Here is a 21753-nt window from a genome sequence, read left to right on the forward strand (position 1 = left end):
AAAAAAGTACATCAAATTTTCCTTCCAATGACACAACCCAAAAATATTACGATTGAGTAACAAAAATTGCAGAAGTTTTAAACAATTTTTTTGATTATTTTTTCGATGAAAAGTACGTTAATACGGATTGTTGAGTAGGTACCGTCATCAGGGGTGACAACGGGTCTGGAGGGTGAGGTTGGGCATACAAATTTCTGCATTTTGGTATGATTCAATCTCACCCCAGACCTAATGTCACTACTGATAATGGTGTAAATTTGGATGGTGTAATTTGGGAAGGTATGATATTACCACTTTTATGATGTAATTTTTTACTGAGATTGTACTTAAAAAGAGAAAATACACCAGAAGAGCGATAAAATTACACAAAATTACCCTTCCCAGATGTAATATTACCATGATTTTTTTTACTGTGTTTGACAACAAATTTCCAAATCATCAACTGCATCAGGTTGCCAATTATTGAAAAAATCTTTATCGAAATCTCTATCTAAAATGAAAGGGGTCGTACCACCCCTACGTCACGTGATATAGAAAATAGACCTCGGATTCGTGGTTAGCGACCAAAATAACCCCTCAAGACAAAGTTTCACGTAAATCAAAGAGGGGTCGAATTTTTTTTTCTAATTTCACTCGATTTTGTTTGGAATCAGATAAAAAAAAATAAAACAAATAAAAAAATTACACTGTACATAAAAATGTCCAGAATGTACTTGTGTTTAAGTGCAAAAAATCGTATTATATTTTTTCATTTTTAAATAGAGATTAAAAAAAAAACCTTTCGAATAAGGGGTTGATAACAAAAATCTGGCAAAACAGTCAAAATTATTTAGCATTTTAGAGAAATACATGGAAGAAATCTGTAAAAATTGAATTCCAAAAACACATGCAAAATATGAAAAACCTTTCCAATAAGTCATAAGTTGTGAAAAAATGGCGACACTCTCAAAAAACATCGAAACCTAAGTGAGATAAATAGAACTTGATGGGACAAAATTGAGTGTTGTTAAACGAGAAAGATTTCCGGGTTGCTTTTTTGTATGTGGATAGATAATTAAAAGACTTATCTGAAGAGTGCGGGATGCCCCATTGATTCACAAGTAAAGAGCGGATTTGTTACTTTGAATGTCCGCTTATTCAAAAGTATTCGAATTAAGACAGTACATTCATTCGACAAGAACCATTCCGCGCCTTGATGCGTCGCTACATTACAGTGAGCTGCCAACCGCCGACAATGTTATGCCGAGGCCAGAGATTGACGCTGCTGCTGTTGCGGATGGTCTGGGACGCATGTACCGAGGCATTAAGGTTGATCCCCGCTTCCCCGTCACAACTGAGCCCCTCGCCGCTTCCGTCGCTTCGAGTTCCAGCCATCTCAGTCGTCCCGGCCTTGTGAACGGGACCAGAAGCGGGGTCAACTACAGCCTGCTCTCAGGCAAGTACTTGCACTTTCCCAGTACAATTCCGCCCCCTGATGATCCTTTGGTTTCCAGCCATTTCCACCCATCTCATGCCGAGCGCCAGCAAAATCTTCACGGTGCTGACGCTGAAGTTGCTGATCATCCGGGACGCACGTACCACGGCAATGTGGAATGCCCCCGCTCCCCCGTCACAGTCGCGCCATCCGTCAGTTCCGGTGAATATGTCTGTTCGAGCTCACCTAGTCGTCCCGGCGCTGTGTGCGGTCAAGGATGCGGGGGCTTCCGGCCTGCCAGCTCAGGCGAGTACACATGCATTGATCCCAACTCTCCCGCACTCAATGATTGCACTTTGCAGCGGCCTGCTGTTCCAAATGGCGTAATCAGCGTTTATTATCAAAACGTAAGAGGCCTCAGAACGAAGATTGACGACATGTACTTAGCATCGCAAGATTGTGGGCACGATGTAATCATTCTGACGGAGACGAATTTGAAAGACGACATCACATCACTGCAACTCTTCGGATCAGCATTCAACGTGTTTCGTTGCGACCGGAGCCGGAAGAACAGCGAGAAGCAGAGCTTTGGCGGAGTCTTGATCGCAGTATCTAAACACTACAGCAATGCACACGAAGTCGAAACAGCTCGGGGCAATGAACTTGAGCAATTGTGTGTAGCAGCGAGCATTCAGGGCGAAAATTTTCTATTCTGTGCCATTTATGTTCCACCTGAGAAGAGATCTGATGTTAATCTTATCAATGAGCACATTGCGACCATCGATGAGTTGCGAGGTACGAGGTGCGCAGACCACACAACCGTTGTCTGTGGCGACTATAATCAATCCCATGTTCAGTGGTCGCTGATTGGCAGCACAGCTCGCCCAACGAGCCCCCTGACTGCCGTATCCGCCATGGCTTTGGTCGATGGAATGGATTATCTCAACCTGTGTCAAACTAATCTGGTACATAATTGCTTTGGGCGGATTCTAGACCTCGTCTTTGCTCGTCGCAGAGATCCGTCGCTGTGGATGTGGCTGCATCTGCTCTGGCGCTACCGGTTGATTCGCATCATCCTCCCCTAGTCTGCCACTTTCCCATCTTCAAGCGACCTCAGGAACGCAGAGGCAACTCGGCGAACCCAGCGCTGCGCCTGCTAAATTTCCGCAAAATCGATTTCGCTGCTATGACGACATTCTTGCTCAGCGTAGACTGGAGTCTATGTTTGACAAACCTTGGTGTTGATGAGATGGCTAACACCTTTTGCAGCATTATTTGGAACTGGATGAATCAACACGTGCCTACAGTAAAGCCCCGCGTGTCCCCCGCTTGGAGCAACAGCCGTCTGAGGCAAATGAAACGACTTAAGAACGCATGTCAGCGAGCGCTGCGCCGTCGTCGCTCTGTTGTCAACAAGATGAAGTTTAGGAGATCAAGCGATGCATACAGGAAACTCAACTCTACACTGTATAAGTCGTACGTGTTGCGTGTCCAGACGAACCTTCGGCGTAATCCCCGCGGGTTTTGGAGCTTTGTGAACGCGAAAAGAAAGAGCAAAGACATCCCTGACAGTGTTTTTCTTGACCAACACGAGTCTGGATCTCCAGAGATGTCCTGTGATCTGTTTGCACAGCATTTCAAAAGTGTTTTTGCTGCAGGTTGCGCCACTGACGAGGAAGCTGCGGTTGCTGCAAACAACGTTCCCGAGAACCTTCTTGACCTTTCAACATTCGACGTGTCAGCTGATATGGTAAAGCAAGCGCTAGCAAAGCTAAAGTCGTCTTTCTCCCCAGGGCCAGATGGTATCCCTTCTGTGGTCTACCGCCGGTGTGCTGATGCGTTAGTTGCTCCTCTTTTGGCCATTTTCAACAAGTCGTTTTCCCAGCAAACGTTCCCGTCAACTTGGAAGCAGTCATTCATCGTGCCTGTGCACAAGAGTGGTGACAAAAGAAACGTCAGAAACTATCGAGGAGTGACGAACCTGTCCGCAGCCTCCAAATTGTTCGAGATCATCGTCAGCAAAGTGATCCAGCGTCAAGCTATGCGCTACCTGTCCGATGATCAGCATGGTTTCATCCCGAAGCGTTCGGTGACCACGAATCTTTTGGAATTTACCTCAACATGCATCGGCCACTTGGAGAACAAAGCGCAAGTCGACGTGATATACACCGATCTCAAGGCCGCATTTGACCGCATCGACCACAACGTCCTGCTGCGTAAGCTTTCTCGCCTCGGCTTGTCTGTACAACTGGTAAACTGGCTACGGTCTTACTTGGTGGGTCGTTCGCTTCGGGTTCGTCTAGGGACGAGTGTTTCAGCTGTTTTTGTGAACAATTCGGGAGTACCGCAAGGAAGCAATTTGGGACCGCTTCTATTTATCCTGTTTTTCAACGACGTGCTGTTTTTGCTAGGACCTGGTTGCGCCCTTGTGTACGCTGATGACCTAAAGCTATTCCTGCCGATCAAAACAACAGATGATTGCTGTCGATTACAAGCTCTTCTGGACATGTTCGTCTCCTGGTGTCGGCGCAACAAGCTCGTCGTAAACATTTCCAAGTGCTTGGTCATGTCATTCACACGTAGCAAACGGATGATCCCGTTTGACTACAGCATCGATGGAGTCGTCCTGCAAAAGGTTGACCAAGTGAGAGATCTTGGAGTTTTGATGGATCCTAAGCTGACATTTGACCTCCAACGAGTTTCGGTGATTTCCAAGGCCAATCGGCAGCTTGGATTCATTTCCAAAATTTCGAAGGATTTTCGAGATCCGTACTGCTTGAAATCACTGTACTGCTCCCTCGTTCGGCCCATCCTAGAGTACGCTGCCATTGTGTGGTTGCCCTACCAGCTAACGTGGATTTTGCGAATCGAACGTGTGCAGAAGCGGTTCATCCGGAGGGCCCTGAGAAGCTTGCCCTGGAGGGATCCAGTTAATTTGCCTCCGTATCCAGCTCGATGTCGGCTGCTGAACATCCAACCCCTTCAGTCCAGGCGTACAACGCAGCAGGCAACTTTGTTGCTAAGTTGTTGAACGGTGAAGTTGACTCTCCGAATCTGCTCTCTCTTATCAACTTCCGCACACCGCAAAGAACGCTTCGTGACTCAACGCTACTAGCCCGCAGATTCCACCGTACAGCCTATGGTTTCAACGAACCAGTTTCCAGCATGATCCGAGCCTTCACAGCAGTAGAAGATTTGTTTGAATTTGGTGAATCGTCTGTCCGTTTTCGTGATAAAATCAACCGTACTCAAACTTTTATTCATTAAGACAAACATTGTCAGATGAATGTAAATAAACAATTAAACAATTAAAAAAAAAAAAGAAGCAATCAAATAATCGTTCCAATTAGCGAATTCGGATATACTGATTTGAGTGCAGTTCCATTCGAATTTACGAATCCGCTCTACACTAAATTACATATTTTTTGATAAATGCTTCGTATGTTAAAAACTGATTCGAATGTTAGTTCAGTTATATTTCATTCAATTTCAACAATCCCTAAAGGGATATTGTATAAATTCAAACTGCTTCAAAACCAACGGCAACAAACCACAATTAATAAAACTTCAATAAGAGCCACAAACAACCGCAAAAGACAACCAAAACGCTTCTGTATCTGTACATGTATGTATGTACACCGCCGCCATTTGCTTGCATTCACCAACAAATTTGTCAACCGAGTGTGATGATATGTTTGCCACATTAGCGATACATATAACCAGCCAACCGCCCACTAAAAGCTGCATTTGTACATTTAACCCTGCGCGCGTTAGTAAAATACACATACACACACACACACACACACACACACACACACACACACACACACAAATACACGCACTTTTGGTATGCCGCCTCGTGCTCCTGCCCTCGTTGAACCAATTATGAGTAATATAATCCGCATTATATCTGTATAATTAACATTTAAACTACACACGCTTTTATGCCAAACTGAATTTCAAAGTGAATAAAGATTTTAGGCTCCTCCCCTCGCCCTACCCTAACAACCCCGAACCCACTCCCAATGCACCGCTTTTAGTTTGTGTCCTGAACTAACACACATTTTGCTTTGAATATTTGGCAAACTAAGTGGCATATTGTACCGGGTTCAGTTCAAATCTGTGCGCGCCAATTTTTCACGGAAAACTTTTCTCCAGGCACAAAAACCCACCTGGCAATAAAATTACTCGCCTCAACAGATGTCGCTAGAATATGTCACTATTTGCCAGAAAAGCAAGAAAAAAAACATGTCTCGTTCCCAAAACTTCCTCGAAATGAACAACCTTCCCCCTCGAACAAAAAAAAATAACTCCACAAAACTTTCGACAACTTTCTCTTCTAACCGGAGCCCCCCATTCCTCTCGATTTCTCTCGTTCTTTATCCCACCCCCGTCTTGTCGCCAAACCCCCAAACAGTTCCACCTCGCTGGATTGTGGAGCCAACGGACGTGAGCGTGGAGCGGAACCGCCACATTACGCTGCACTGCCAGGCCCAGGGCGTCCCCGTACCGACGATCCAGTGGAAGAAAGCAACAGGTACGGTGGTAGTCATAAATCACGTGTGCGCCATAAGAAGAAGTTGTTCACCGCTCTCTCTTGGTTTTCCGTGTCTTCACAGGAAGCAAATCCGGCGACTACGAGGAGGTGAGGGAGCGTCCGTACACGAAGCTACTGACGAACGGGTCGCTGCTGCTGCAGCACGTCAAGGAGGACCGCGAGGGGTTCTACCTGTGCCAGGCACACAACGGCATCGGGACCGGCATCGGGAAGGTCATCCAGCTGAAGGTTAACTGTGAGTATAGAGCGGTTTTGTTAGGGGTTGGGTCGTGTTGTGACTACGGATAGCTCGGATAACTTTACATGTCAGTGGTGAAGCAATTTGAATGGTTATCCAAATGTCCGGATAAGAGTTTTTATCAAAATTAGGCTTTCAGAACAATCTTATCAAAACATTCCAGACTCGATTATACGAGGCCTCGATTATCCGATATTTTGATTATCCAAATATCGATTATCCGAAGGTTTCTTAGGAAATTCGGATAATCAAATCACGGACAAATTTGTTACGTTGTTTTCATTTTCAAATGTTTAACACGAAATTGGAGTTCTGCTAACTAATTTTAATAAAATTTTAATGGTTGATTGAATGTTACATTATCAAATGCATTTTTTCGACATTTCATTTTGGCCGCCATCTTGGATTTAAAATTCACAAATCACTGTAGAGCACGCTGTAGAGTCGTCATAATATTTGAACTCAACGCCTCAAAACAAGACGTTTCGTGATTAGATTATCCTAAGATCCGATTATCCGAAATTATTTATTTTCCGCGGACTTCAGATAATGGAGTCAGGACTGTAAATAAATCACTAAGAGGAAACCATCAAATTTTGATGAGAATTACTATCCAGATTAATCTGCACAAATAAAGTCAAGACTCTTGTATCTAAATCCTCCATTATCCGAAGTTTTAATTCGAACTTCAGATAATTGAAATATTGGATTATTCGAAGATACGACTCATCATAACCTCAATCTCGTTCCAGCCTCCCCGTACTTCTCGGGCCAGTCCAAGATGGTAACGGTGAAGAAGGGCGACACCGCCGTCATGCAGTGCGAAGTCAAGGGCGACAAACCGATCAACGTGGTGTGGTTGCGGAACGGCAAGCACGAGCTGAATCCGTCGACCAACTACCGGGTCTCGATAAAGCAGGACGCCACACCGGAGGGAATCCAAGCCGAGGTTCAGATCTCGAACGTGGAGAGCAGCGACAGCGGAGCCTACTTCTGCCAGGCGAGTAATCTGTACGGAAGGGATCAGCAGCTTGTTCAGCTGCAAGTGCAGGAACCTCCGCAGGCTCCCTCATCGCTTGAGACGTCCCAGATCGGTAGCCGCGTGGTGAACCTCAAGTGGCAACCTCGCGGAGGTGACGCTGCCGAGGTGTCCAAGTACATCGTGGAATACAGGGAAATTGATCGTCAGTGGATGTACATGGAAATATCCGACCCACCGCAGTATTCAGCAGTGATCGAGAATCTGAAACCTGCTACCAACTACGTATTCAGGGTGATAGCTGAGGGACCTGCTGGGCGTAGCTCTCCTAGCCAGGAGTTGTTTATTAAAACGGAACCACAGAGACCTGCCGGGGCACCGTTGAATCTGTCGGCAAGGCCGATCTCTTCTACGGAAATCCTTATTAACTGGATGCCTCCGACGTACGAACTTCGGCACGGTGAGATTCAAGGGTACAACATCGGTTACCGATCTATAAATACGAACTCGAATAGCTACAACTTCACATCGGTCACTGGAGATGGAGAAGATGGGACTGGAGAGCTACTCCTGGCGAATCTCGCCAAGTTTACTCGTTACACGATAGTTTTACAAGCATACAATCAAGTAGGACCAGGTCCCCTCTCGGAACCTGTTACAGCTCAAACAATGGAGGACGTCCCGTCGAAACCCCCGGAAGATATCCGCTGTGTAGCGCTAACCTCCACTTCCATCCAGGTATCCTGGCAGCCACCGCAAGGTGCACACACCAACGGGCTCCTCCAGGGCTACAAGGTTCTCTACGAATCCGCATCGGAAGACTCCATAAGCAATGGCGACATGGAAACTCGCAAGACCACTGCCCTAACAAGTTTGTTAACTAACCTAAGGAAATTTTCCAACTACAGTGTTCAAGTTCTCGCGTACACCCGGATGGGCGATGGCGTCATTTCACCGCCTTCGTTTTGCCACACGGAAGAAGACGCCCCGGAAGCTCCACCAGACATCAAAGTAGCAATCAGCTCACCATCATCGCTGTACGTATCGTGGCTTCCGCCGCACGAACCCAACGGCATCATCACCAAGTACAATCTGTACATCCGAGCGGTCAACGGACGCGAAGAACTCAGCAATGACAAGCGTAACCTGCTAGCACATCAACACTACTACGAGGCGAAACAGCTTCAAAGCCATACCGAGTACCAGTTCTGGGTGTCGGCATCAACTCGGGTCGGCGAAGGCAAAACTACCCGCGTGGTGTCCCAGATGACCTCGAACCGCGTCCCCGCCAAGATAGTCTCCTTCGGAGGTATGACGATCCGCCCGTGGAAAACGTCAGCCTCGCTCAACTGCATGGCCGTGGGACAACCACGCCGGGAATGGTTCAAAGGAGACATTCTACTCCGCTCAGGTTCTCATCACAACGTACAAATCCTCGACTCGGGCGAAATCATCATCACCATGCTACAGACCACCGACACCGGAAACTACACCTGCCAGGTCGATAACGGCATCGGGACCGACCGACTCACGCACAATCTACTGGTGCAAGTTCCTCCAGGACCACCGATTCTGTACGTAACCAGTGCTACCTCCAGCAGCATACTGCTCCACTGGAAGATTGGATCCAGCGGTAACGCACCGATCACGGCATTCTCGCTGCACTACCGACGCATGCACGGCAACTTGGAGGAGATGCAACTATCTCGGCACGCGTCCAGCCACGAACTGAAGGGCCTCTTCTGCGGTAGTTCCTACCAGGTGTACCTCGTAGCACACAACAAGATCGGTTCCTCACCTGCCAGCACAACGCTCAACTTGAAAACCCAAGGCCAATCTCCGGGCGTGCCTGTGGCATCGGTACTGATCGCTCCAAACTCCACCTCCGTCGTTCTGCGACTCAACGGCTGGCCGGACAACGGATGCCCGATCCTGTACTACGTATTGCAGTACCGTTCCATCTCCAACACGCTGGACGACGAGTGGCATCTGGTTTCGAACGCTTTGAAGCCCCAGCGAAGATTTACGCTGTCCGGACTACTTCCGACAACGTTGTACCAACTCCGGATGGAGGCACACAACGTGGCCGGATCAACCAACGCCGAGTACAGCTTTGTTACGCTGACAAAAGACGGAGGTTGGTTGTTGGTACTTTAATTCCTTGTAGTCAACATTGACATTAATTTTCCCTCTTAGATCCGCCACCGCCCGAGATCTTCGAGCGCGACCACACCAAGCTGATGTTCTACAACAACATCCAGCTGCTGATTCCGATCATCATCACCATCACGGTGACGATCGTCTGCATCGCGTTCACGGTGGTTTGCTACAAATACCGTGAGTATATCGTGTTGTTCTGTTTGGGTTACCACGGCACTGAGCCGCCACGTTACCTATCCCCAGGCCAACGTGGTCGCGAGCGGAAGGATACGATGGACGGTACGAACCAACAGAGCGCGGACGCCCAACGGGACCGCTACTACGCGACCATCCACAAGGTGGCGCTGCAGGCCGGCGATAAGATTCCTGGTAGGTCACCCCCACAAAACGACCCACAGTCTGACCCTTGTCTCACACCACACCACCCTTTTAATTTCAGAAACCTCCGAGGACATTTCCCCGTACGCCACGTTCCAGCTGTCGGAGGCGAGCACGCTAGCGCAGCCGCACCACAGCGGGCCCACCAACACGCTGCTGCACTCCTTCATGTACCACGAGCGGGCCATGACCGAGGGATGCGCGTCGCCACCCCCAGCAGCGGTACTGAGACAACTTCATAATCAGTCGCCTTACTACAATATTGTGCGTTTAATCGATTACCTTTTCTTTCCAAACAGAGTGAATCAATGCGGGTGGGGAAGGGGGCTTCTTAGCACACATCCATTAAATTGCGTTGCCGTAGATCAGGCACCGCCAAACCTTCCCGAATTAGAAAACTCAATAGACAAATTGACTAATCTCCGGTATTACGAAATCAAATCCCCAAAAAAATCACCCACCCACAGATAACAGACGACCTTCGTGTAATTTTTACAAATGTTTTGATTTAGTGCACCGTTTTCAAAATATAGTCATTCAAAATTACATTTCGTCTGAAATTTTTTATTTTTTTTATTTTTTAAATAGTGTTCATGATTATTCATTCCTAAAAATATTTTTTTTCTAAAAGTTTAAAAAATTTCCTTCAATTTCGTCTGAGAAACATTGAAGATTGGACCTCTGGTTGCTGAGATACAGCGGCTTACAAAAAAAGGAACAGGAAAATTGAAGTTTTCTTTGCAGATTACCCTATCAACCAAGCTTCCCTGCACCGTGCGGTACACGCGGTTCACTTGTACCTCGGGTTTGCTTTGCGCCTGCTTTGTTCGGTTTACACCCGTACCCGACTCACACGAACCGAGGGTATTTTGGTTCATCGTACCAGCGCACCACGACACTCTCGGTTCGCCGCGTCGGTTTTGCGTCTGGCACTCACCCATGGCATGAACCCGGTATATGAGCCAAGGTGCTTCACTCGTTACGAGCCGAGGTACGTGCCGTGGAACGCGCTGGCGGTACAAAACGGGTTCAATACCACGACACGTACCACGGCACGCTGGGTTCATGCCATGGGTGAGTGCCAGACACAAAACCGATGGGGCGAGCCGAGAGTGTCGTGGTGCGCTGGTACGATGTACCAAGATACCAATACACAAATGGGTTCAGGCACGTACCGAAGCTAGAAAACCAAACCCGCGGTGTGCGTTGGCACTGGCGCATGGGAAGCTTGCTATCAACCTTTCAATTTCTAATGTCGATATCTCAGCAACTAATGCTCCGATTTTCAATGTTAAAATATGAAACATTTGTGAATTTTTCCAATCTTTTCAAAAACAATATTTTGAAAAAAAAAATAATTTTTGACCCCTTTTAAAATGTTTGTCTTGATTCAAAAAATAAAAATATAAAGATAAATCTATAAACAATTATTTTTAAACTAGATTTTTTTTTGTAATTTTGGACCTTAAACTTCAATGCCCAAACAAATGCTTGCGTCCAAATCAGAGCGCCTCGATACGACCTCTAGAACAAACCGAGCAAAATATACAAAAACAGTATTTAAGCTTTATTTGGTAGATTATTTCATGTTTAAAAATTTCAACTGATTGGAGAATTATATAAATAAAGTATAAATAGTGCTTTTTGTAATTTTAACAAAACATTTTCCAAGTTATTGTGACATTTTCACGTTCCATAAAATTTAGTGTACTTGGAGTCCCCGTAAACAATGCCTTTTTTAGCGTGGAAAACCACTTAGTTAACTGATTACGAATCTGAGGTCCATTTTTCGATATCTTGTCACAGTTAACTCTACTGCCCAAGTTTTTTTTCAATTTTTTTTATTTTTCCCTTGTTCAGGAGGTCATTTTGAGCAACTTTTGTTCTACGAAAAACTTTACTTGTCTTGTTTTATGTTTTTATTGTTTCATTTTTAAGTATTTGCATTTATCTTGTTTAGTTTATGTTTTTTTTTTGTATTTGGCCTATTTTACCACCTCCTGTCATTACATTTCGCCTATCTATTTTTTTGTGTTTTTACAGTAACTTTTTCAAATTTTTACTTGTTTTCACATTTTCTGCTATAGAATAGCACAATTATCATTTAAATTATAAAAAAAAAATGCGTAGAGGCATAGTTTGGGACACTACAAAATTTACTGCATACTTCTTTTTACTTAAAATATAGAAAATGTTAGTAGAAAACTTAGCCAAAGTTGACCCCTAAAAAACTGTAATTTTTTTAAATATTGACAAAGTCACATAAAACAAGTAAAACTTCCAACCTTACAATTTTCTTAAATTTAAAGAATTCTTCTTTCCAATGCTTTTAAAAATCTAAAATTGGCTGAAAATTCAATTTTTGGCGATTTTTTAAATCGAAGCCCGTCTAGAGGCGGGGTTAGGATGTAGAGGGTTAAAATGTAAAAAAAATCGTAGAGGCATAGCCTGGGACATAGGGCGTAATATCAAAATCGATTTTCCAGCACAGCATTATTTTAGTTCCTTTTGAGGTCCTAAACAACTCCCCAAAGTTTGGGAACAATTGGTTTAGTCCTCACTTAGCGCAAAGCGATTCAATTTTCCATACAAATTTGTATGGGAAAAATCATTTTTTTGAATTTTGATATTTAAAAAATCCAAGTTTCACGCTATACTAAAACCGGATTCATATTCGGATGCTCTGGAATGTGCTCTACAACTTTCCCGAAGAGAGTATGGTCTTAACTTGCCTCTGAAAGAAGATACAGCGTTCTCAAAACTCGTCTAAAACGTGATTTTCGATCAAAAAATACGTTTTAGACGAGTTTTGAACACGCTGTATCTTTTTTTAGGATCAAGTTAGCACCATACTCTCTTAGGGAAAGTTGTAGAGCACATTCCAGAGCATCCGAATATGAATCCGGTTTTGATATAGCGTGAAACGTGAATTTTTTATATATCACAATTCAAAAAAAATATTTTTCCCATACAAATTTGTACGGAAAATTTAATCGCTTTGCGCAAAGTGGGGTCTTAACCAAACGTTACCAAACTTTGGGGAGTTGTTAAGGACCCTATAAGGAACCAAAAAGTTGCTGTGCTAGCTAAATTTGGACAACTTTATTTTTTTCCATACAACCATATTACACCCTACTGGGACACTACAAAAAATACTGCATACTGATTTTTACTTAAAATATAGCAAATTTTAGTAGAAAACAAAGCCAAAATAGACCCCTAAAAAATATTTTTTTAAATTTATTAGCAAAGTTACATAAAACCAGTCAAACTTCCAACCCGGTTTTTTTCTAAAATTTCAAAAGTTTTTTTTTCGATTGCTTTTCAAAGATCAAACATTGGTTGAAAAATTGATTTTTGGCGGGGTTGAGTTGTAGCCCGAGCAGACGGTAATAACTTTGGAATAACATTTTCTGTTATTTGAAAATACTTGGCCAATAACGTTTTATGTTATTTATAACAAGATTTGTTATTCGTCATTATGATTTTTTTGTTATTGGTTTGTTATTGTAATAACTGACTAATAACAATAACACATAGTTATTCTTCGAACAAATCATTGTTATTATTTTTTGTTATTTTAACAACTAATCCGATCATCCCAATAACAATTCGAGGTATTCTTCCATAACAAAAAATGTTATTCCAAAGTTGTTTTGGCTTTCAACCAATATCAGACCAATAACAAATTTTGTTATGATAACATAAACTGTTATTAAACCCTTATGCAAAAATGGATTTTTCAAAAAGATTCCATAACACTTTTTGTTATTTTAACAGTATTTGTTATTGGAATGGCATGAATTTTGTTATTACCGTCTGCCCGGGAGAGAATTAACTTCGCTGGTTAAATTTTTAGAATGAGTAAATTTGCTACAAATTTATAAAATGTTGATATCAAAAACATTATGGGTTTGCTTGCATTCTTTACGAGTTATCGGAATTTATTGTCTGTTGTCTGTGGAGAAATAACCGAGTATCCCTCTAACACTAAATTGTAGAACAAAACTAGCCTCATATCCACACTACATGGCCCCACAATGAATACTAACTGCTTGTGGTGGTTCCTTAAACCTTGGGTAACGCATTTAATGGATGTACCCCTCCTGATTCCCCACACTCACACCCACTCACACAACCACACACGATCACGCTAATTGGCTTCTAGTTGCTGCTTTGGTAAACGCTTTAGTTTAGTTACAACCGCTTCAGTTCCGATCCAAAATTGCAACACCATTTTTGCGTTTTCTCAACAGACACGTTTTTCTTCCATTTTTGGTTCGTTTTTGGCGCGCGCTGTGTAGAGAAGCTTGAATAGCAAAAAAAAAATGCGTGTGTGAGCACGTGGGTTTAGATTTAGGGTTGAATTTGGGGTTGGATTTTGGTACATTGATGGATTTGTTTTGTTTGTTTCGTTGTTTTTTTTTTTTAATGTAGAACTCCTCGAAAGGTCGGCGACGACACTCGCGCAAAACCGAGCCCGAAAGCGAGGAATCGGACTCCGACCCGGACCAGCTAACGTCCAGTCGGACCGAGTCGTCGAACCAGCTGGATGCCAAGATCAAGCACAGTAAGGATGATGTTGACGATGATGGCGGCCTGCAGCCGTACGGCGTCGGCGGCGGCGGCATCGGCATCGGCCTGGATGACGAGCTCCTGTATAACCAGCATTTCATGCGTTCCATTCCAGGTCTCATTTATCATGGCACGCAATCGAGCACCTCATCCGACCTGTCACCGATGTCTGAACAAAAATCACTACCTCGTCGTGGCAGATCAAGGTACCATCACCTTCATCTCCATAACACAAACACCACACCACGACACAAGTCCTCTCTCAGTAGTAGCAAAACAACTACAGCTCAATCGCCAATAGCATCCCCTCGTAGTAGTTGCATAAACGATACTCAAACGATTCAACTTCCTCGCATGCCGTCCCAGTTTCGTCCCATACACAGTAGTAGAACAATCAGCAACACTCCATCACGTCTATCTTCCGATTGTTGATGAAATTGTGCCAATCCGGATTTAGAATTAGAGCTCTTCTAACGTTCAAAAGTCCAAAATCAAAGTGCAACCGATTGTACGCCATACAAAAAAACTAAAGCAAAATCATCATTAAAGAAATTAACGATTAAACAAAACGATACGAAAACATTAAGGTTTCTTCAACAACCCATTGATCTAACAAATTTTTAAAATACAATCCGTTCTTTCATTGTTAAATCATTGCTAAAAACCAAAATCGTGAAACCTGTCAAGTTGTTGAACCAACACAACAACGCCAATTCAAAAACCTAAACCAACCAACCAAAAATCTCAAACAAAAAAAGCAAACAACTACAATCAAACATCTATACATACATCTATATGTGTATAGGGGAACAATGAGATCCTTACTTACACCACTACATTTACCCGACAATACACCGGGAGGCGGTGGCCCGCTGTTTCACCAGGTGCCGATCGAGGGCGGCACGCCGGACCGGTTGGAGCTGTCGGAGGCCGAGTGCGACATCGACACGATCAAGAAGCTGAAGCTGGGTATGCGATCGTCGCTGTGGTCACGACCCCAGCAGAGCAATAGTGGCGGCATCGGCGGCGGTGGTGGTGGTGGTGGCGGGACCGTGGTCGGAACAGCCAACAACCCCGGCCAGGTCCAGACCCCGGGCGGACACCCGTCGGACTACTCGATCGCCGTGTAAGAGGAGCGGCAGCAGCAGATCAGCAGCCAGCATCGTCACAACAACCGAAACAGCAGAGATCGCGGGATTCGAAGCAGCAGTCGACGACACAACAACAACAACAACAAAGACACGTGTACTTTATCTAAGTCTCGAAGCGGACAGGATTTTTATGGACACACCTTTTTGTGCATGATGATGATCTGTGTTCCCCACCCACACTCACGGACACACTTTTATAACGCCTCTCTTTGATAGATATATTAAGTTTTTTTTTGTGGGTGAGGCCACGTGTGATTCTTTGAGCGCACGTGGCGTGTGGAGTGCACTAAAAGTTCTTAAGAAAATTCTGCTCTCGATTTGGTAAGTGGTTAGGTGCGATCGATTGGCAGTGAAATAGAACAATACAGCTAAAAAGTGTACGGCAAAAGTGCTTACACACGGAGACCAATGAGTTCCTAAAAACGTGAACAAACCTTCATGATACACAGCAAAAAATAATGTAAAATTGGAAGGTTGAAAACAGAATGTTGAAAAAAAGAATGATGGATTTTACCTCTATAATTGTTGAATAACGATTTTTTTTATTGTCAAACAGGTTTTACACAAAAAATGTGTAATATTACCTAATTTTTGATGAATATTCAACATTATTTTTGCTACTCGTATACTTGAGTAATATTCATCAAATTTAGGTACAATATTCAATCATCTTTTGACCCAGGGACTTTGACAACTGTCAAACGCAATGTTTTGAAAAGTGGTTGGAAGAAGCCTGTCGGATCGTGATTCAATCGTCGCGTGTCCGGGAGTTTTGGTCGCTCGTGCGTCAAACAATCGTCGTAGATTCTGTGCCGTCGTCGTTGTGTGTTTTGGTGAGATTGTGTTGGGGCTTCTTCCGGATCGGTTTGGAGGAAGGTGCCAGTGTGTCCGGGTGTTTACTTCCAGGAATCGTCACCGATTCCGTGCCGCCGTCGTCGTTTGTTTTGGTGAGTTTGTGTTAGTGCTTCTTCCGGTTCAGTTTGGAAGAAGTTGCCAGTGTGTCCGGGTGTTTACGTCCAGGAATCGCCGCAGATTCCGTGCTTAAAGTAATATTTGCTAAAAAACCAACCCGGGTCCTTATAGCGATCAAGCAGTTGGCCGCTAACTGATTGCCGCCCCTCAAAGTACCCTGAAAGTCATGAAAAAAATATTCGTTTTAATCAAATGTTTTATTAACGTTCTCTGAAATGGATGACAGTTCAATACCTATCCTTCCAATTTCTCAGCCACAAATTACACATTTTTTAATGCAATAATACACATTCTTTCGTAAAATTCAACATTTTTGCGGTAAATTTCATCATTTTTTCAGGTAAATTTCATCATTATTTTAGGTAAATTTCATCATTTTCTGATGAAAATTCATCATTTTCTAAGGTAAAATTTATCATTTTTTTTGCCACAATATGTGTCACCATTTCCTGATGAATATTACCATCATTTTTTTTTCTGTGTATGGAAACCATAAACAATGTGTTGAAATTCCATGCTACATTTAAAAAAACGCACCTTGAAACTTAAACACTTTGTTCGTGGTTCCCATTTTCATGAACGGTTGTTCACGATTTTGCGAATATTTTTTTCTCCGTGCATGCATTACTTGCAAGTCCAGCATTGACACCAATACATTCATATTCGCGTTGCGTCTCGAGTCAGCCTATGAACAATACAAATTTAAAATTTGAACTTTTTTTTAATTTAGGATAAATATTTTTAATATTTTTTTACAGTTTTCAATATTTATAAATTTAGGCTTTAAATTCTTCATTAAATTATGTGTTAATAAAATCAGTTTTTTTTATTAGTTCCGACTTCTAAACACTGAACTCTTTAGTGCTCATAACTTTAAATAGAGCTGTCAGATCTGCCAAATTTCACTGAATTGGTTTTTTGATTACCTATCTAACGATGAGACGCATGACGGATCCATACATTATTTTCACGAAAATAACCTAAAATTGGATACAAAAAATATACAAATTTCTCTAAGATACTCATAAGATTTGATAGGTTTGTCAGAATAAATTTCTGTCTTTGTAAATGCCTTTTAGTTATTTCTCCAAAGGCCATCCTTTTTTTCTTCTGAATTATAGCCAAAATCCATTATTTAGCATAACTTTTGGGACCTTAAGATGGTTCGAATGACCAACCTGACCAAAGACTTTCCTCATTAAGGAAGGAAAAAATGTATCTTGAAACAGATTTTCCAATATAATTTGGTCTCTTACATTTCAAAAGCATGAAGTTACTGTGAACGGACGGAGAGGATAAATCCCAAAATTGCCGAGAGCGTTATTCTCATGGCAACGCCGTCGTGCTAACTTGTCGTGTGTCAAGGTATGTAGATTATAGTAAAGCAAGGCTGGTTTTCAAGCTGTCAAAATAGTTAGTTAGCACGAAACCCGGATTTTATATGGATATTTTCAGAAAAGTGAAAATTTGACCATTTTCCGTGCAAATTTCACCGGATTTTTTTCTGTGGGGTTGTTAAGCATGACAAACTGAACCGAAATACGCTTTTAAAACACAAATATTTAAAAAAAAATTCAACTAAACGCATTATTCGGTTCAGTTTGGTATGGTTAACAACCCCACAGAAATAAAAATCCGGTGAAATTTGCCCGGAAAATGGCCAAATTTTCAATTTTCTGAAAATCTCCATATAAAATCCGGGTTTCGTGCTAACTATTTTGACAGCTGGGAATTCCCGCCTTACCTTATCTAATCTACATACCTTGGTCGTGTGTCGCTTTTTGACGTTCCGAGAAAAAACGCCTTTCAATGTTTGACCTTGAATAAACAAAAACGAGCGCGCATTGTAAACAATAACAAACACGTTTTGTTTGGTTGACAATTCTGTGCATTGTCCCGAAGTTTGGTTGAATCGGTTGAATTTGGTTGCCGGAGTCCCGAGTTATAGTTGAAAATGTTTACGGTAGTCGAGCTCTTACTTGTGTCAAACGCGTTCTGACCTGAAATCCGTTTGGCCATTTGTCGCACTTACATCAATTAACAAGCTGTGTCAAGATAGCGCGACAAGATTGAAACTTCTTTCATATGAAAAGTGACAAAAATGCACGAAGTTTTTTCGGTTTTTATTGAATATCTCAGGATTGAAATCGAATTTTAAGGATCTGTAAAGGTCAAAAGGTGAAGCATTGTGGGATGCACAAAATTGCGTTCTTAACTCAATTTGGCCCAAAATGCACGTACGACAAGTCAGCACGACAGCGGCGATAGGTTCATTTTTAAAGATTTCACTCATAAAAAAGTGCCAATATCGAAAATTGAACCGATGAACTATGACATATCGAATCTTCGCTTTTTCCGTATAGGTAACCATGGCATAACCTTGCAAATTTTGGATGGATATTCAGATCAGAAAATTGCACAAATATTTCTTTTTTTGCCTTTGAAAATTAGAGCAATAGTTGCTTAGCTTTTGAACATTTTAAAATAAAATGCCTCAAATGTTGTAAACAAATTGGACATTTACAGATCACTTTTATTTCAAGGATTGGTCTAGCTTTTTCCTGACTTGAACCAGTAAAAAGAAATCATTTTTTAGTGAAAAAAATGTTTCGTGTTTCTTTCCCTGCCAATCAGTCCAAACCACACCAAAATCGAAATCACTTCGTGTAAAACCAGAGAAACCGTTAAAAACTCAACAAAAATGCAAAAAAGACCAATTCTCATCACAACTCAGCCGAAGGCAAGCGATTTAATCGTACTAAAGACGGCTTTCGAACTCAACAACACAAAACCCATTCCGCGAATCGCGACCGACTCAAAACAAAGCAAAAAGAAGCGTTATTAGTAATCAAAATTATTTTAAGTAAAGTTTGTAGATAAAATTTTATACTGTAATGCAAATATATACAACAAAACAACACACGTGACAAAAAGAAACGGTTAAAACGCCCTGTTAACATTTCGTTTTTCGAGATGATGATGTTTTCTGTTGTGTTTAACTTCCTTGATAGATATTAAAAGCCAAAACATAAGATGAGTACCCCGGAAGGAAAATAAAAACAAAAACGTACGTGCCAATCGGAAGCACCTTTCGCTCCAAACTCCAGAGATACCTTCAGTTTTAATATTTTTAAACAAATCTCTGGCATCCTGACCTGAGACGGGAGTATATATTATAGATAAACCATGTTATAGAATGTGAGCCAGAACTGTCAACCTGCATTCGTTTTTTTCTTTCTTTTTCTATGTATGGATTTAGAAAGTTTTCCAATTTTTACCCCTTTTTTACGAGTTAGTTTTGCGGTCACACTTGACGATCGATTGAACAAAGTAACAAATTTAAATAATACCTATATTTGCTAGGATTTTGTATCTGTGTATAAAGACTGAATTTTCATTGAAAGAAAAACAAAAAAAAACATCTTAAACTATAAACCAGCAGCAAACAACAAAAAAAACTAGAAAAACGTAACAAAACACAACCGTACGAACTAATGGAGGATCAGCATCCTAAAATGAAGCAAACAAAAAATACGTCAAACCGGAACCGGAAACGGAGATTGAGCAACCAGTCTGGGTAAAGCAGTATGTGTGAGTGTATACCAATCAAATTTACAAAATGGCCGACAACTATATGGCCTCACCTAGTCAGCAAGTTAGAGCAAACGACGATTTAATAATATTTTTAAATGCGATTGATAGTTTGTAGCGTTAATTAGATAAAGCAAAAAAAAAAAAAAATGAGCAAAACATAAACTTATTAAGCATCCTGTTTTACCCGCAGCTTTTGCGCCAAGAAAATGACACGTTTTGTTACATTTGACGTTTATTCTCAGCAGTTTGTACGCGATTAGTTGAAGGCAGAACAGCTGTTTGGTTACAGTGAATTAAATAATCAGGAATTAAATTGATAACGTGCAGCAGCACAGAGCCAAAACATCAGAGAGAAAAAAAAACAAGAAAACAACTATTAAGCGCTGGTAAAGCAAACTACAAAAATGAAATAGATACAATTTATGAATTAAAAAAAACATCAACGAACTGTACGAATTTAATGAGAATGATACACTAAACCATACACACTAAATAAAAAAGGCATTGTTTTCTGTAAGGTTTTTTTACAATACGAATAGCAAACGCAAAAACAAAATATCACTTTCAGTAACTGCAACGGACGGAACTGAACTGCGCCAGCATGCAAAGTTTCCCGACGAGAAAGTTATGGAATAGTTATTCAATAACGATACAATGTTTAAAAAAAGGCAAAATAATACTTTGTGATATGTGTAATCAAATTACTATTAGATACAAAGAAACCTGCAGTTACATGAACCACATAAAAATAACCAAGCATAAAACAAACAGTTAGCGCAAAGCCACAAAATCTAGCAAAGAAACCAGTTTTATTGAAATAATCGAATTTGTTTTCATTACAACGTAAATCGAAAAGAAGCAAAAAAAAATAAGAAAAAATATCAACACATTTCCCAACGATGTCAGAATCAAATGTAGCAGACAGTTTCTTATTAGCCGCACACTCCCTAATAATTAAACACACACACACACTCACACCAACACACCGTCACACAAACACACAAAATACGTTTCGGCATATACGTTTCGGCCAATTTGTAAATAACCGAGCAGAAAGGGGACAACCAAGCAAAAGCACAACCAAGAGGAAAAACCCAAAACGGAAACAGAAAAGAGTTCAAAATTGACGCAAAATTTCAACCAAAAAAAAAAGCAAAGAAAGATGAAAAAACACAAAACAGCAAATACAACTGCCCTTTTTTTGAACAACAAAAATTTTAATAACACAAAAATTTCACTTAATAGGAGCAGCAACAGAAAGCGGAGAAAACAAATCCATGAGAATCCATTAACTTAATCGAACAAAAAAAGAAAACGCATTCACGCAAAACTCTATTAGAATGGAACGGTAGGATAAATTACGTACAATATGTCACTGATAACATATACAAAAACAAAACAAAAAAAAAGTATCCTCTTTCGGAATGTTTTGAAGGGCAAACAATAGAGACAAAGGAACGCGGATGACGAAAAGACGAAAACACAAACACGGAGAATGAGTAAACCATGCAATAAACCAACCCGAACGACAGTACCAGGTGAGGATAAAGATCACACGAACAAAAAGCACGATTTGTACAGAAACAACACAGAGACGAAAGGGTGTGATCGGTGGAATTAGTTAGAGAACTGTATAGTTGTGCTGTAAAGTTAAAGCAAGTTGTAACAAAAAAAAACCAACACAGAGAAACGTGACAAGAATGCCAACGTGTTAATGATTGAAGGGGGAGAACA

General features: G+C 41.7%; 1 protein-coding gene across 11 annotated transcripts in view; it reads left to right on the forward strand.

The window, feature by feature from the left end:
• The window catches only part of LOC6038871 (Down syndrome cell adhesion molecule-like protein Dscam2), an 82237-nt gene extending 66254 nt beyond the window's left edge, over positions 1-15983 (forward strand). For 2 of the 11 annotated variants that reach the window (XM_038258949.1, XM_038258954.1), the window contains exons 10-18: positions 5832-5951; positions 6034-6207; positions 6963-9326; positions 9386-9526; positions 9593-9718; positions 9789-9949; positions 14165-14297; positions 14418-14508; positions 15108-15983. In XM_038258949.1, coding sequence (XP_038114877.1) covers positions 5832-5951; positions 6034-6207; positions 6963-9326; positions 9386-9526; positions 9593-9718; positions 9789-9949; positions 14165-14297; positions 14418-14508; positions 15108-15432 — 3635 coding nt within the window. In that variant the 3' untranslated portion in view covers positions 15433-15983. Of the gene's footprint in view, positions 1-5831; positions 5952-6033; positions 6208-6962; positions 9327-9385; positions 9719-9788; positions 9992-14164; positions 15058-15107 lie in introns of those variants that run through there. The other 9 variants (XM_038258945.1, XM_038258946.1, XM_038258947.1 and 6 more) reach the window with 7 other exon arrangements.
• Positions 15984-21753: the final 5770 nt, after the last annotated feature.

Source organism: Culex quinquefasciatus, chromosome 3, assembly GCF_015732765.1.
Source record: "Culex quinquefasciatus strain JHB chromosome 3, VPISU_Cqui_1.0_pri_paternal, whole genome shotgun sequence".
NCBI lineage: Eukaryota > Metazoa > Arthropoda > Insecta > Diptera > Culicidae > Culex > Culex quinquefasciatus.